The 15,239-nt window shown below is 40.9% G+C and overlaps 1 protein-coding gene across 4 annotated transcripts in view; it reads left to right on the forward strand.

Moving 5' to 3' along the window:
- Positions 1 to 14,966, forward strand: part of LOC117422420 (centrosomal protein of 170 kDa protein B-like) — a 54,825-nt gene extending 39,859 nt beyond the window's left edge. The window contains exons 12-20 of one of the 4 annotated variants that reach the window (XM_058987443.1): positions 52 to 1,812; positions 3,905 to 4,034; positions 4,653 to 4,812; positions 5,503 to 5,541; positions 6,301 to 6,432; positions 7,060 to 7,148; positions 7,998 to 8,091; positions 9,321 to 9,372; positions 10,369 to 14,966. In XM_058987443.1, coding sequence (XP_058843426.1) covers positions 52 to 1,812; positions 3,905 to 4,034; positions 4,653 to 4,812; positions 5,503 to 5,541; positions 6,301 to 6,432; positions 7,060 to 7,148; positions 7,998 to 8,091; positions 9,321 to 9,372; positions 10,369 to 10,589 — 2,678 coding nt within the window. In that variant the 3' untranslated portion in view covers positions 10,590 to 14,966. Of the gene's footprint in view, positions 1 to 51; positions 1,813 to 3,799; positions 4,035 to 4,652; positions 4,813 to 5,502; positions 5,542 to 6,300; positions 6,433 to 7,059; positions 7,149 to 7,997; positions 8,092 to 9,320; positions 9,373 to 10,368 lie in introns of all 4 variants that reach the window. The other 3 variants (XM_058987441.1, XM_058987444.1, XM_058987442.1) reach the window with 3 other exon arrangements.
- Positions 14,967 to 15,239: the final 273 nt, after the last annotated feature.

Here is a 15,239-nt window from a genome sequence, read left to right on the forward strand (position 1 = left end):
TTATTATTCCTTAGAGCTGAGTCATGCTTTTCTTTCCCCCTTTGTTTCTAGAAAGGAGAATCGGTCACCCGCCCTTGATGAGTAGGAGTGCAGAACATACAGAATCAGACAGTACCCAGTCTGCAAGAACAAGAAGACTCCTTCCTCAAGTTCCACCCGCAGAAAAGTCTGAAAGCCCCACACCCAGTATTGTAATCCGGCCGGACCCTTATCCCAACTACGAGGTTCCTGAAAGAGGGAGTGGAACACCGCGGCAGCAGGAATCAGCCCAGAGGCTGTGCGTTCAGGATGACCTGGATCCTGACAGCCTGAGCGATGCAAGCAAGTCAGATGATGGTTCTGCAGTGCAGAAGAAAAAGAAACACAGAACTGGGAGGGGCGTTGACAAAACTAAACCAGAAAAGCTGTGGACTGATAACACCAATGATCAGAGACTAGAAGAAAAACCTGTGGTGACAGGAACGAGAGCCACCTCTTTCTACATCGGGTCTGAAGAGACGCCTTCAAAGCAGACCTCTGGGCATGGCCACACTGTATCTCGAGCCGAGAGGGAGCCCGAAGTCTCTTCCAAGCCTGCCACTTCAACCGTTTTTGGGAAACATTTGGCCAAAATAGATGCCAAAGAAACAGGGAAACAGTCTGTCTTGGTCCAAAAGATCCATTTGCAAGAGAAAGAGGCAGTGCCTACAAAAGAATCTTCTACTTCTTTTGTCAGACAGGAAAGCTTCACCAAAGACAGACCTAGCGATGATGTTCCAGTAAACAAGCTCCCGCACATTTCTAGCCATCCAGCTCTGAAAGATCTTGATGTTAGGAACGCCTATGGTACAGATTGCAGCCAGGACACGCAACTGTTTCTCAAGGATACTGAAAATGCACTGGCGGCTTTGGAGGCCAAGTTCCATTCTCATGGACACCACCGAAGCCAGAAATCTGAAACATCCATAACCCAGATGGAAGACTCTTTGTCTGGTGAATCTGATGTTGACACAGCCAGTACGGTCAGCCATGTCAGCAGCAAAAAAACTGTCGGCGCCGTGCCACAAAAGAGGTATATCAACAGTCTCCAAAAAGAGAAGTCCTCTTCAACGCCTTCCATCCAGGATCAGTATGGCCAAACCAGCGCTCGCGAGAGGCTCTCTGAAAAGCGCAGGACGCAAGTGTCGGAGGGAGGGAGCAAAGCAGACTCGACCAAGCGGTTCCAGCTGAGGCGTAGCACCGGGAACCGGGGCTCCTTGGACTTTACGGAAGACGTCCGGAGCACCAGCCTCCCGTGCTGGCAAGATTCCTTCTCTTCAGACCATGAATCAAGTTCACGTCCAACAATGCGGAAGAAGCTCATCGCCCAGCCCCAGAAGGAAGACCCTAGCAAAGTCCCCAAGTCCGTGGTCTACCAGGCCCTCACGCGTTCAAACAGCTTGTCAGCACCTAGGCCTACCAGGGCATCCATGCTGCGCAGGGCCCGTCTGGGAGAGGCTTCTGATAACGAGGGTACCGAGACCGACCGTGTGTCTCTGAACTCGGACGCCTCTGGTCCTTCCAAACCTCAGGCGGACAGCAAGAAGCTCTCTCGGCTGGACCTCTTGGCCATGCCACGGAAGCGAACAGGCTCATTCACAACGCCCAGTGATACAGAGACCTCCACGCCCAGGTCTGGCTTCTCTACTCGTAGTATGGAATTCAGCAACTCAGTTCGCAAGTCAGTTGCAGCGGAGGCCAAGCCCACAGCCAAGAGGACTCCAGGGGCAGGGGTAAAGCAGCCTGTCTCCAGGGGCCGGTCAAGCAGTGCCAGGTATTCCAGTGCTACATCCAGTAAGTACAGACTGATAGCCGTCCACACGGTAGTAAACTGTCAGCATCTATGGTACACATTGCTGAGAGTTTGAATGCTGCTGCCCATTAAATAGAGCAGGAGGAGTGGCCTCACAAAAGTTGGCTACAAACTGCCAGAGCCCTTAGGTGCATATATTACTTTAAGTACTGCGTTGACAGTTTTTAAAATAATAATACATTCAAGAGATGGTTTTCTTTTTTTATTATTTCTTTTTTTTTAATTTAGTTGTTGCCATTTAGTTTTTATTATTTTCTCCCCAATTTGAAATGCCCAATTATTTTTAGGCTCAGCTCACAGCTACCACCCCTGCGCTGACTCGGGAGGGGCGAAGATGAACACACGCTGTCCTCCGAAGCGTGTGCCATCAGCCGCCCGCTTCTTTACACTCTGCAGACTCACCGTGCAGCCGCCTCAGAGCTACAGCGTTGGAGGACAACGCAGCTCTGGGCAGCTTACAGGCAAGCCCGCAGGCGCCCGGCCAGACTACAGAGGTCGCTGGTGCGCGGTGAGCCGAGGACACCCTGGCCGACCTAACCCTCCCTCCCCCCGGGCGCCGCCCCCTGGGAGCTCCCGTCCACGGTCGGCTGTGGAATAGCCTGGACTCGAACCGGCGATGTCCAGGCTATAGAGCGCATCCTGCACTCTAGCGAGTGCTTTTACTGGATGCGCCACTCGGGAGCCCAGGTGTTCTTTTTTAAAGTGTCTGCTGTATTTGATATTTGTTTTAACACTGGCCTCCGAAGCATAATTATTCCACAAATGTGTTTTTCATTGTGTTTCAAATTGAGGTGATATTTTAAAGAAAAAAATATATATTTAATGAAGATTCAAGATGATTTAAAAGACAAAGTGATGTTTTGTATTTCAGAATGAATTGGTTTGTCACAAATATGTCCACTCTTTTGTGGTTAAAATGTACTTGCCTGTGTCATGCCTTGTTTCCATCCATCTTGGTTACAAACTTAATGGCATTTTCCTTCAAAATGTTCATTGAACAGTTGAACAGTAGCGCACTGCGAGGAAAGTGGGTTCAAACCAATTTCTCAACAGATGGAGACAAGGCATACTTCTGACTAAAAACACAAATATAAAGTCTAACCTAAATTAATTCTGTTTACTAACATCTTCCCTTAAGAATTCATTGTATCTGCAGTGTACAGCTTGGAGAAAATAAACTTCTTGGGTATTCCTAGGTATTTGTTGTGTGTGCCGCTGTACCTTTTGAAATGAGAACTCAATCTTTAAGTATGTTTTATTTTAAGTGGTACAGCAGTCACTTGTTGTGGACAAATGGGTTCCCTGAAATGAATGTATACTTTTTATATGGTTCTGTTTCACAGAGTTTCTAGAAACCAAAGACTGAAGTGCTTATCTGGGGTTAAAGATGAATTCCTCTTGACATTGAATATAATGAAATATTTAAAAATATAATATGAACAACAGCTATTCTGTAGAGAGAACTAGACTATGAAAGTGAACAATAGTATAACAAACTAAGAACATGCTGTATAGGCAAAAATGAATCAAAGAAACTTCAGTCATGTAAAGTACCACTAAATAAAGTTGTAGAATACAGCATACATCAAATAAAGCATAGAAGATGGTGCAAGCAATGTATTATTATTATTATTATTATTATTATTATTATTATTATTATTATTATTATTATTATTATTATTATTTATGCTCAGAACAGTGGCATACTGTAACTGCTTCGGAAAGAAAAAGTCCTTTGTTGTAATACTTTTAAGCCATATCATAATTCTAATTAGCTGTAATATAAACCTACTTCCAGGGGGCACTGAATCCCTGATAGCACTTCACTCTGGGTTTGTAGAACCGTTGCTGTCTCAGTCCTGGGGAGGTTGGTTGGTTGGTTGGTTGGTTGGTTGGTTGGTTCTTTCTCTCATGTCCTTTCCTCTTTCCTTCTCTCCTCCTCTCTACAAAACCAATTCATTTTCGAAGGCTCCAGACGACGCCAGAAGGGCTCCGATTATATCTCTACGTCAGACGAGGAGTATGAGTCCAATCATACTTCCCCTAAACACAAACGCTCCCATGCTTCAACAGCCACACAGACCTCCAGAGCCCAGGCTGCTGGGAGACGCAAAGTGCAGGCCAGAGAGACTGAGGAGGAGGAGGAGGATGAAGAGACTGACCCCTATCAGCACTGGTCATCGCACAGCGCAGAGATTGCGAAGTAGGGCCATTGCTCTCTATCTATTACCCCATCTGTACCTGTCACAGCCACCTTGCAGTTTCACCACTATTGATATTAATCAGCGTGTTCAGACATTGTACTAGGAGGTCAGGATGATGTATTCAGAGTCCGTTGGGTTTTGTTTTTATGGCAAGCAGCGTAGAATAGCTTTTATTGCCTAATGCAATTCAAGCTGAAGAATACATACTGATTTTTATGTTTATATAACATTCCATGTCAAATCCACCAATTTCCTAGAAAATCCACGTGATGTCCTCAAAAAACACATGTACATTAGGTACAGTACCCGCATTTCATCTTATATTTGTGTATGGTATTATAGTCTAAGCAGACATTGAGAACACATTCAGTACTTTTTAGCAACAGCTCTAAAAAAAATATACCTGCTACTATTTGGATCAGACATGATTTGACAAAGTGTTATATTTTAGGAAAAAATAAATAAACATTTAGAAATGTCATTCAGTGTAGTAAATATGACCAAATCACCTAATGTGCAGGTCACTGAACTGCTAATTTGGTTTAAATGAGAGGTCAGGTAGGGTCTATTTGTTAATCCATCTTGGAAACCCAGTGGTTTGCTGTTGTGTGATTCAGGCTGAGTCAGGACCTGGCTAAAGACCTGGCAATCCTGGCCCGGGAGATCCACGACGTGGCTGGAGACGGAGACTCCCAGAGCTCTTCCGGCACTGGGCCCAGTACCTCCCTCAGCTCTGTACCCAACACCCCCGCATCAACCATGTCAGCCAGGGAAGAGGTAACAGCCAGGCTTCTTCTGAATCACTTTCATTCTCTGCTTTCACAAGATTAGCCACATGTTTTATTGCTATTTGCTTTTTATTTTTTCCAGTAGATAAATGTGACAAATAGTAGACAAATTATGACAGTGTAAATCCGCAACAGTACTGTATTTAAAAGCTGTTGGCCAGTGTTGCAAGTTGTAAATCAACTCTCCTGGTTTTAAGCATACTTAATGTATGCTTAAAACCAGGAGAGTTGATTTACAACTTGCAACACTGGCCAACAGCTTTTAAATACAGTACTGTTGCGGATTTACACTGTCATAATTTGTTGATATTTTGTTATGTCCTGGTTAGCTTTGAAAGCAATTTCAGTGTACACTGCTGGCTCGTTCCTCTCATTGCCAGTAGTCAGGCTCAGCCCTCAGCCAGTGATTTAACATACTTTCAGTTAAGGGTTAAAGGAATTCTGAGAAAATGAGTTGGGGGAGGGTGGGTGGCCATCATCATTCATAATGTCAGATTGATTAGTTATGCCTGAAATGAATACTTTACAAATGGGCAGACACTTCATTTTTATTACAGATCTATATGTTATAGAAAGACTACTTTTGTTTTTAAATAAAATACAGTAAATGTTGAATTTATCATCTCATTTCTATTTGTGGTATGCTTTGATTTTCATTTGTTTTTGTTCTTGTGCGCAGACAGCATTGCCATCATCACAAGCCACCCGTTCATCACAGGTGCATACACCCTCTTTCTTTATTTCTTTAAATTTATCACCCTTACCTTCCATTACTGAAGTCATCAGTGTAAGTACTTTCTATTTTTCAAATTGAGAACAAACGTATTTGAACCTTTTACAAATGCTGCAGTAAGGGGCCCCCTAGTGGCTCATCTGGTAAAGGCACGACCGCGTGGTGTGCAGGGGTGAGTCGGGTGATTGCAGGTGACCAGGCTGTGCAAAGCCAACAGTCTTTGCTGGGGAGTCCATAGGCTTCCACGGGTTAGGAAGGCATCATTGTTAGGGAGTCACCTCATCATGCTAAGGCTTGCGGACATCCGACATGTAAAGAAGCAATTGGCTTGGTCGTTGGATCAGAGGCCGTGGGATCGTCCACTGACCTTCAGTTCTGCTGTTGTGGGGATTGCTGCAGTGATGGATCATAGCTGTACATTATAAATTGGGGAGATAAAATGGGGGTAAAGCAATTGGGCACACTATTTAAAAAAATAAATAAATAAATAAACTGTGACTTTACATGTTGACACTATCCCATTGATTGTGCCAATTTGCAAAAAAGTACCAATTACTAAGTTAAATTTATTCACATATGATTGAGTTGCTTGATATCATTCCAAACACTTGACTTGCAAGACAAGGCATTTCGAAATAAGCTCTGCTTGTGCTGCTGGCTTCAGTTCATGTTTATTTGTTGCACTTCCTGACCGAGGATACATACAGTAGCCTCTTATTCATTTGCGTTTCTGTTGGTTTCCAGCTGGTCCAGCACATTCCCGAAGCCAGCTTAAACTTTCAGAAAGTCCCACCAGGTTCAACAGGGCTCAAGAAGGAACTTGACCAAAATATGAACGACCAGGACTTGAAACGTCGCTCTTGGAGTAGAGAAGAGGTGTGCAAATATCAAGCACCGGGACACCTTTCGACTCTTTCAGCAAAAATACTACTAGAACCCATTCAATAGCTTCAGTGCCTAATGCAGATAAAAAACATTTTAAAAAGTTTTACAATAAAGACATAAGGACCAAAGACAAGGACCGTCTGCTTTGTTGAGTGCAGTTACTACTATTGGACTAGTCTGATGTTTTGGAGGGGTGGGGGTGGGATTGATGCAATAATAACTTGACATACACATTTGCTTATTTTAATGAACTTGAGTAGCATATATATATATATATATATATATATATATATATATATATATATATATATATATATATATATATATATATATATCTCCTGTGTTAATGTATGGTACATGTGTCAGTGGTTGGTAACTATAACATATATTGTTAATAAGATCTGTTCATAGTGATTGTAAACATTATAACATATTAAGGGGGTCGAACATGTCATTTCAAATCACAGTACTCACTTTTAACATGCATTTTGTTTAATCCACATTTTCTACGAAGACTACCAAGTCTACAATTATGAAACAAAATGACTCTCCCAAGACTGATTGCAGATTGATGTCTACACAACTGTGATGAGTATAAGATTGTTTTTTTATTTCCAGGTCATTTTGGACAACCTGATGCTAAACCCTGTGTCGCAGCTCTCCCAAGCCATTCGAGAAAACACAGAGCAACTGGCGGAGAAGATGAAGTGAGCATTAGCCTTTACATTTCATTCATGTATAATCCCTGGCGACAGGGATGTGGTGGAGGTCCCTTATGTTTGTACCTGCATAATCGTATTGTGGCAAAGCTTGATATTCAACAAGGTCAGTGGTTTCTCAAGCCAACAGATTTGGTTGTTGCATTCTGTACTATACTGACCAATACCATAAAGAGAAGCAGTTGGATGAAGAATGCAAGCTGTGGGTGCATTTGATACATAATGGTCAAGTACTGAAGACTTATCTTAGGAACTGCTTATCACATTGTAGCAGGCTTGAGGGGTGCAGGGAGTTGCGATTCAATTCCAATTCAATCTCCCAGGCAGGGAGGATAAATACTGATTTACTAAGCCCTAATACAGCAAGCAGTAAGTGTCGGGGCATCCCTGCTGTATTTACTGCTGCAGACAAACTGAATTCCTGTTGCAGCTCTAACCAAAATCCAGTACAGCAGGAATACAACCCAATAAACGAACACAGAAACAGGTTTCATTTAGCAAGTGAACTCGTCTCCCTAATTGTTAATAACGGTGGAAATAAAACTCCTGTTGCATAGCAGTTCACTCATTCCAGGTTTTACTGTGAGCTCGCTTCTGGCAAATGTAATGGGCAGGGAAGGTGCCCAGTATTTAATTATTATTAGATATTGTGAACTTATAGTTTTAAAACTGTATAGGATAAAAGTAGTAATTTCAATTTAAAGGAGCATAAAAACTGTAAACGTCCCGTCTCTAGGAACAACTGAACGGCCTTGTCTGCTCATTCACTTTCTACAAAAGATGTTGCATCGCTGATGTTTTCTATTTTAATCTGAGAGATCCAATGTTGTTTTTCAGGATTCTATTTCAGAATAGAACAGGAAACTGGGAGGATATTGAAGCAAAAATGTATTCTGAAAATGAAGTGCCGATTTTGAAGACATCAAACAAGGTCAGACATTCTAACCTAGACCTTGGGAGGCAAAAATATTGTGAATTTCTTTGTATATTTATTTAGGGCTTAGTACCTTCTTTGAATACAGTATATCCCTTATAAAAAGTTTACCATGGTAATTGTGCAGGGTAATCCATCTTTCGGATGAGACATAAAACCGAGGTCCTATTGTAAATGATTCTGCAGCAGCAGTTGTTAATGCATAGTTCAACCCTATCTCTGTAGGTCGCTTAGGATAAAAGTGGCTGCTAAATGACTAATTTATTTTGCTGTTTTCCCATGGTTGTAGTATGTATTTACCATAGTTTATAATGGTTTATCATGCTGAATCCACTAGAGGGAGCCATACTGCCATCTAGTGAGAATAAAGGGAAATGTATATCACACTTACAGTAGGTGTATCTGTTGTGTTTCCACGTTTGTGGGTAGGATTTGAGATGGAATGAATAAATAAATACATAAACACAAAATGTAGAGCACTAAATAGTTAATTCCTGTCTTGCTCAGCTGGAAAACATGTCCTTTATCTTTCTTATTTGAAAAGGATTAGGAATGCTATTTAGCATGCTATAATCCAGCCTCAAATTTAACACAGAAAACAAGGACTAGCCAAGGGATACATGCATGCTGGCAGTTTTGCCACTATCAACTAACTATGGCATCAAAACTCATCAAGAAATACACTACAGAACTGAATATGCATTTACCTAACTATAGAACTCTTATTTAATGTAGTATTACTCTATTGTAATTATATGGGGTACATTCTAAATAGGTGGTGAAGAGTAATAACCACGGTTCTAGCTCTTGCAGGTTTGTTGTACTTTATTGCAGGTACGTCGCTTTTTCAGGTTTTTGTACCTAATTCACTTCCTGTACTGTAGGTCAGATTTACTTCAATGATCAAACCATCTGGTACCGAACCACTGATGCTAGCAGACCATGTGACCTTTTGCACTGGAAGTGGTTAGGTACCAGGAAATGTCAGTTTATACTTTTAATCTTTGGCAATGTACTTGAAAATACCTGTGTATTGTGAAAAGCAAGCAAAGAACCAGGAAACAAAGAAGCAGGAACCAGTATTGATATAGTAATATATTTAAACTGGGCTTCAAAACAGCAACAGTTCTGCTGATAAGAAGGGATGAACATGTCTTAGTTCTCCTTTAACAGCTGGGACTGGCCAGCTCTGTCCTTGGTGTAACTATGCCTCTGTCACACTGCAGGAGATCACGTCGATTCTGAAGGAGCTGAGAAGAGTTCAGAAGCAGCTAGAAGGTCGGTGACACTTGTTGCTTCTTACCTCCCTTAATGAGACAGATGTCTTTCACTTTAGTTAACCAGAAAGCTCTTTTACACACCAGGAAGGTGGATTTAAGTGTTTTAGTTAGCTGTTTTATCTCAGACGTAGGGGTCGTTTTTTGAGCTGGACAGTTTAGTGAGTTAACAGGTTACACTGATGTCAGTATCAAGGGAAATCTGGCATCTGCATGGGGTGTATTAATTATTTTAGCTGCCGTACCATACCGGTGATCAGCAGGGTATCATGCAGGCAGGGCCAGGTGCTAAACCAGCTTCAAACAACCCTCAAGATTGAAACAGTTTTGCCTTTTTGTATCGGAAGCCCAATTTAATATGATAAGATAAAATCAAGCCAAACCACCAAATTGTTTAAAAAAGTTAAGCAAATACCATCAAAATACATAGGTTGTGCCAAGTAATGCCCCGAGTCTTGTTTGAATTAATGAACAGTTTATTTTTAGTCAAATAGTTTCAGTAGTAAAAACAGTTGTCTTCTGAACAGTAACTATGCAGACCAGTATTTTTTTTCATTTATTTCTACAATGCGGGTGTTTGTTTTTCAAATGCCAGCTCATAGGAGAGATGTTGTAATAACGACTTTGCCTATCTTTGAATACGGAGCTCCCAACAGCAATGGCAATGTTTAATTATCCGTGACACACAACTGAATCTGTCATCATAAGTAAATGGTTAATTCCGTGTGGTATTAACAGAAAACATGTTTCTTCATGGGTAACTTCATCCCTCTTTTTGTTTTCCGTCACTCATTTCTTTCTTTTGCGTTACTCACTTAAACCATCATGTATCCTCTCTATATAATACATACTGACTAAATTTGGCATCTGGTTCCTCTTGTTGCCATAACAACATGTCTGATTCCACATTATTGACATTCTGTTTCCTGTTGCAAAGGTAAGACTGGCAGTAAGTGGAGTGTATTCAGATAGTGATCGGAGCCTTGCTTTGTTTCAGTAATCAACACTATCATCGACCCCAGCGGAAACCCTGACCTGGGATCCAGAGTCTTCGCGATTGGGGCTCCCCCAGCCAGTGCGAGAGGCAGGACCGGCCACAGTGGGAGTTCTCCTCGGGACTCCAGGTCTCCTGCACAGCGAGGGAGCTACCCGTCCTCGAACGCCAACACCAGGGGAAAGAGGGAAGCGTGCGCTGAAGAGGAGAGCTACATAGTCTGAGCGTGTGTGTGTCTGCACAGTTGCTTCTCCCGTGATTGGTGTGTGATGTCTGTGTTGTGTATGAATGGCTGTGGATCAAAACTTGATAGAGTATCGCTGTAAATTGCTGACACATTGCACAAAAAAATAGCTTGCTTTTATGAGTGGATTGTAAAACAATGTATGGCTTTTTGATTTTGTTTTAAAAAGGCAAATTATCACTGTGGGGCAGCACATAGTCAGCATAGAGGCCAGTTTGGAGAGCGGCAGCTTGTCAAATCCTGTGGAAGATCGGTATTGTAGTGCCATATCAATGTTATTTATTCATTCTTTATTAAGGAACAAGAAATTCAAAAAATGGAAAGCATGCAACCCAAAGTGACCCGCTACCTTACTGTGTTGTGCGACCATCTCTTACTGTTTACCATAACCAGAATGACCAAGTTTTGCTCCTTTACAAAAAAAAAATGTCTTCTTATTAGTAGTCAATCTCCCTGTTGTCATTATAGAAGTTTAGCCAAAACAATATAGATTTTGGGAGGCCAGTTTTGTATAAACTGTAAGAAATATCAGATTTAGCATATTTACAGTATACTGAAGTGACCCCCTATCCATCCTGTCTCATAATAATTGACAGTTTTTTGTTTTAAATGTATCTGTCTTACAAAAATAGTTGGACCCCAAAATGGTATCCATTTACTACAAATGATAAATAACTGGGGTTGGAAAATGTAACCCCATGGTATCCATGAGTACTGCTGGTAATCGTCCAAAAATAGACAAAAGACATTTCTTTTTAAATTATTGCCAAGTTATTTTTGTTTTATACATTTTGCAAAAACAAACTCTTAATGGCAGCAAATCTGTGTCCTAAATAATGTTATAAAATAGAAACCGCAAAAAAATAAGGAAACACTGTTACTGACAACCACCACTTTCAAACAGTCCCGAATTGATTCCTCTTTCGTTATCTTCGAGTCGCTGAGGGTTGACACAAATGTATTTGACAACATTTGGTTAATCGCACATCCAACATAGACATACTGGTTAGCTTTGAAAAAACGTGTTTTTTTTTTGTTTTTTGTTTTTTAAATTTAGTCGTCGCCAATTATTTTTACCCCGGTTTTCACCCCAATTTAGCATGCCCAATTATTATCTGTATCCCCGGCTCACCGCTCGCAACCCCCCCGCCGACTCAGGAAACGGAGGCTGAAACACGCGTCCTCCGAAACGTGCTCCTTCCAAGCCGTCATTTTTCGCACTGCAGATCCACAGCAATGCTACCAGACCTATAGTGCCGGAGGACAACACAGATCTGGCGGCTCCGCTGCAGAGCCACAGGCGCCCTATCGGCCACAGGGGTCGCTGATGCGCGGTGAGCCGTGGATTCCCCTGCCGACCTAAGCCCTCCCTACCCGGGCAGCGCTCAGCCAATTGTGCGCCGCCCCCTAGGAACTCTTGGTCACGGTCAGCTGTGACATAGCCTGGATTCGAACCAGCGATCTCCAGGCTATAGGGCACATCCTGCGAGGAGCGCCTTTACTGGATGCGCCACTCGGGAGCCCTCTGAAAAAACGTGGTTAATAAATAAAAAGTATACTACTTGCAAAGACAGCACTGTTCAATTTTCTTCATGTCTTAAACAAAGCATATGAAGTAATCTGATATGGAACACTTTTATGGAATCGTTGTGGCTTGGGGAGGGAAGGAGTTGAACAGTGACAGAAATGTTTAAAACGTCCGGTATAGAAAGTTAATAAGTGCCGCAACTTATGCACCAATAAATCTCTAAAACCAGTTGTTGTGGTTTAGAAATCTGTTTGGTTTGTGAAGTGTGGGTGATTGAGGTTGGGGTGCCATAGAGACAGACATGTACACTTTGTCATACAGGGGGAAAGTGCTTCAGCACTATTTGTTCTTTGCATGTCTCATGATTGAGTCATCCTTTAATAAAATAAAAATGATGGAAAGACTACGACACGGTTTAAACATGACACTGCTCAGATCATTAAAGTAGACCCCATCATAAAAAACAGTACTTTGGCTAATAACAGTAAAGTCTTAAACACTGGCAATACATCCTATTACAGTACATCCATCCTGCAGCTAACATCTACGTGACATTCCATATCATACAAGCTACTCTTCGGACGTTCCTTCCATATGGTTCCAAAGTTCTGTAGTTTTAGTTAAGGTGCTACGGATCAGTGGACGTAGTTTGTGTTAATTTCATGGCTTTTTTTTTTTTTTTTTTAAGCACATACTTGGTTTAAACTGAAGGTATTCTGTTACAGTCCTGTAATATTGAAGAAAGTCGTTTTGATGAATGTCTTTTAAAAACCTAAGGGCACTGTTTTCTGTCTTGTTACTCAAATACAGAGCAGTTTGCCCATCTGAAATGTGTCACCATAAGAGCATGAAGCCAAAGAGCAAACATGATGCTACCAGTCATTTTCTGCCTTAAACCGTGCAGTATTCCTGGTTGTTGAGAACATTTTTAATTTATGTTGCACTTAGCTGTTGGCAGTTTCCTTTTCCTCCCTCTCCCTTGGATTATTCTTTTTACTCCAGTGTAGTATGTCATCTACTCCACTTTCTAAAATAGAAATAGAAGAGATTCCTTTTCTCAAAGTCTAAGTAGCTTCAGTTGTCATTTTAATGGACTTTGTAGATTTACTTTACTATAGTATAGTGCTTGTAATCCATTGAGTGATTCTGGGTTTTGTTGTGCCAATATTGAGTTTGCAGTTTTGTCAAAATCTGCCTTTTAACTAATTGGAGCCTGCCTGGGGAATCCTAAATGCTGGGACTCAGCAGCCTTCCTCATTTTATTCATCTGGCAAATAGGTATTTCAACTCTTGCCAGCTCCACCTACTGAAATATAGATCAAGAGAGTAGGTAGGGTTGGCAGAGCTAGAAGGTCACATGAGTCAGGTAAAGGCAGATTATAAGAAATTATAACTTGATCCTGAAGCAACACAACCAGAACCACTCAGAATGACTATCACCATAAATCAGAAAATCTAAAAAAGCAATTCAAATGAAATTAGCTCTATTCATTTTTTACGTGCTTCCCTTAGCGACAGCGCAGGACAAAAATAATTAAAAGTGGGAGGAAGCTAGCATGACTGGAGCTCACACTACTGCAAGGGAATGTTAACAAACTGCAAAGCAAACTAGGCTTGAGGAGTGTATAGGATATCCTTCTTTAGAATAATGTAGAAAACATTCATTCTACAAAGAATTGGATTATAAAACTGACCATGACTGCAGTTTCTAACAGGTCCGTAACTGCCGTGGTTCTTAAGAGGTTTAACAATAATGGGTGTTTTAGTAATTTAAAGTGGAGTCACCATCCCCTGTATGTCCTATTGTGCCATTCCTTTGTTTATCAGGTGTATGAAATGTAAATGTGGAGGAGTATGTTACATGTTAAGTATTTTGATTACTCTTCTGTTTATTATCTGCACTACATTATTGGAAAGCCACTGGATCCTTGTTATCCACGTGTTGAACTGCACAGCGGTTTTTCCTTTTAACTGAAATGAATAAAAAAAAAGAGATTGTATATCGTGAATGCTCTAGTCTTAGATCACCAAATGTGCACTTTGATGTGGCAGACGCCCTGCTGTGTAACCATAACAAAAAACTGTTAAATATCACATGGACCTCAGTTAGAAATGGAGCATTGATTTGTACTCTAGTTGAAATAGAAGTGAATTTCCACCATGTAATTTGTAACTCAGTACTTGCAGCATAGTATGTGTATATATTGTGTTTAACGGTGCACTGGGTTCTTTTTTTGTTCATTTGAAACATTAGAGAATGTATACTGTGTCTATTCTGCTGCCCTGTTCTGACCTGTGTCCATCTGAACAACTTATTGCTCTGATGCGGCTGCTGCTACTACCAATGTGAGATGTCTTCACTTGTTCCTGGATTAAATCTAAATGATGGCAGCGCCATAGCCATTATAAAGAATAGCTATGGCACCTCTATAAATGTTGATTTAATTCAAGCGTGGGTCACTCTCTTTGTTTTTTCCTGCATGTAACATACATTAAAGCTGTATACAAAAAACAAAACAAAACAAAATGAAACTGGACACTATCACTTGAAGTCTGTGGAGAAAAAACAAAAACACAGCTGGTTACCATGACTACCGTATCCATCAGTTTTTTTCCTCTTATGTTTTCTTCCATGAACAATCTAATTTATTTGTATTCCTAAGTTCTTCCTGTTTTTTGTTAATTTTTATTTTTGTTGTACTTTTTGAAAAAAAAAAAAGGTTTATCTGTTAACAGAGAGGTTATACATATCATTGTATGCATTTTTAAGTAAGTATTTAATTTTATTATGACAAACTTGATTTTAATAAATTGTTCTCGATCACTGGCTTTAATGCCTTTCTTTGCTTCACTGGGTTCATTTTACATTTATTTCCAATTTCAATGGACAATTAATAAAATGACATCCTTATCCAGCTGCATTGCTACATTAAAAGGGCAATTCTTTTTTTTCTATCTAAAATTCAAAATCACAAACTGCCCAATGTCCAAGTAAAATTGCATTTTCTAAATGGTCTTGACTACACAGCGTAGGTGCCACAAGAGATTCTCCACTGCAGTCTGCAAGCATAGTTAGTACACCTTAATTCTCACCTATATTAT

The sequence above is a fragment of the Acipenser ruthenus genome, chromosome 15 (assembly GCF_902713425.1).
Source record: "Acipenser ruthenus chromosome 15, fAciRut3.2 maternal haplotype, whole genome shotgun sequence".
NCBI lineage: Eukaryota > Metazoa > Chordata > Actinopteri > Acipenseriformes > Acipenseridae > Acipenser > Acipenser ruthenus.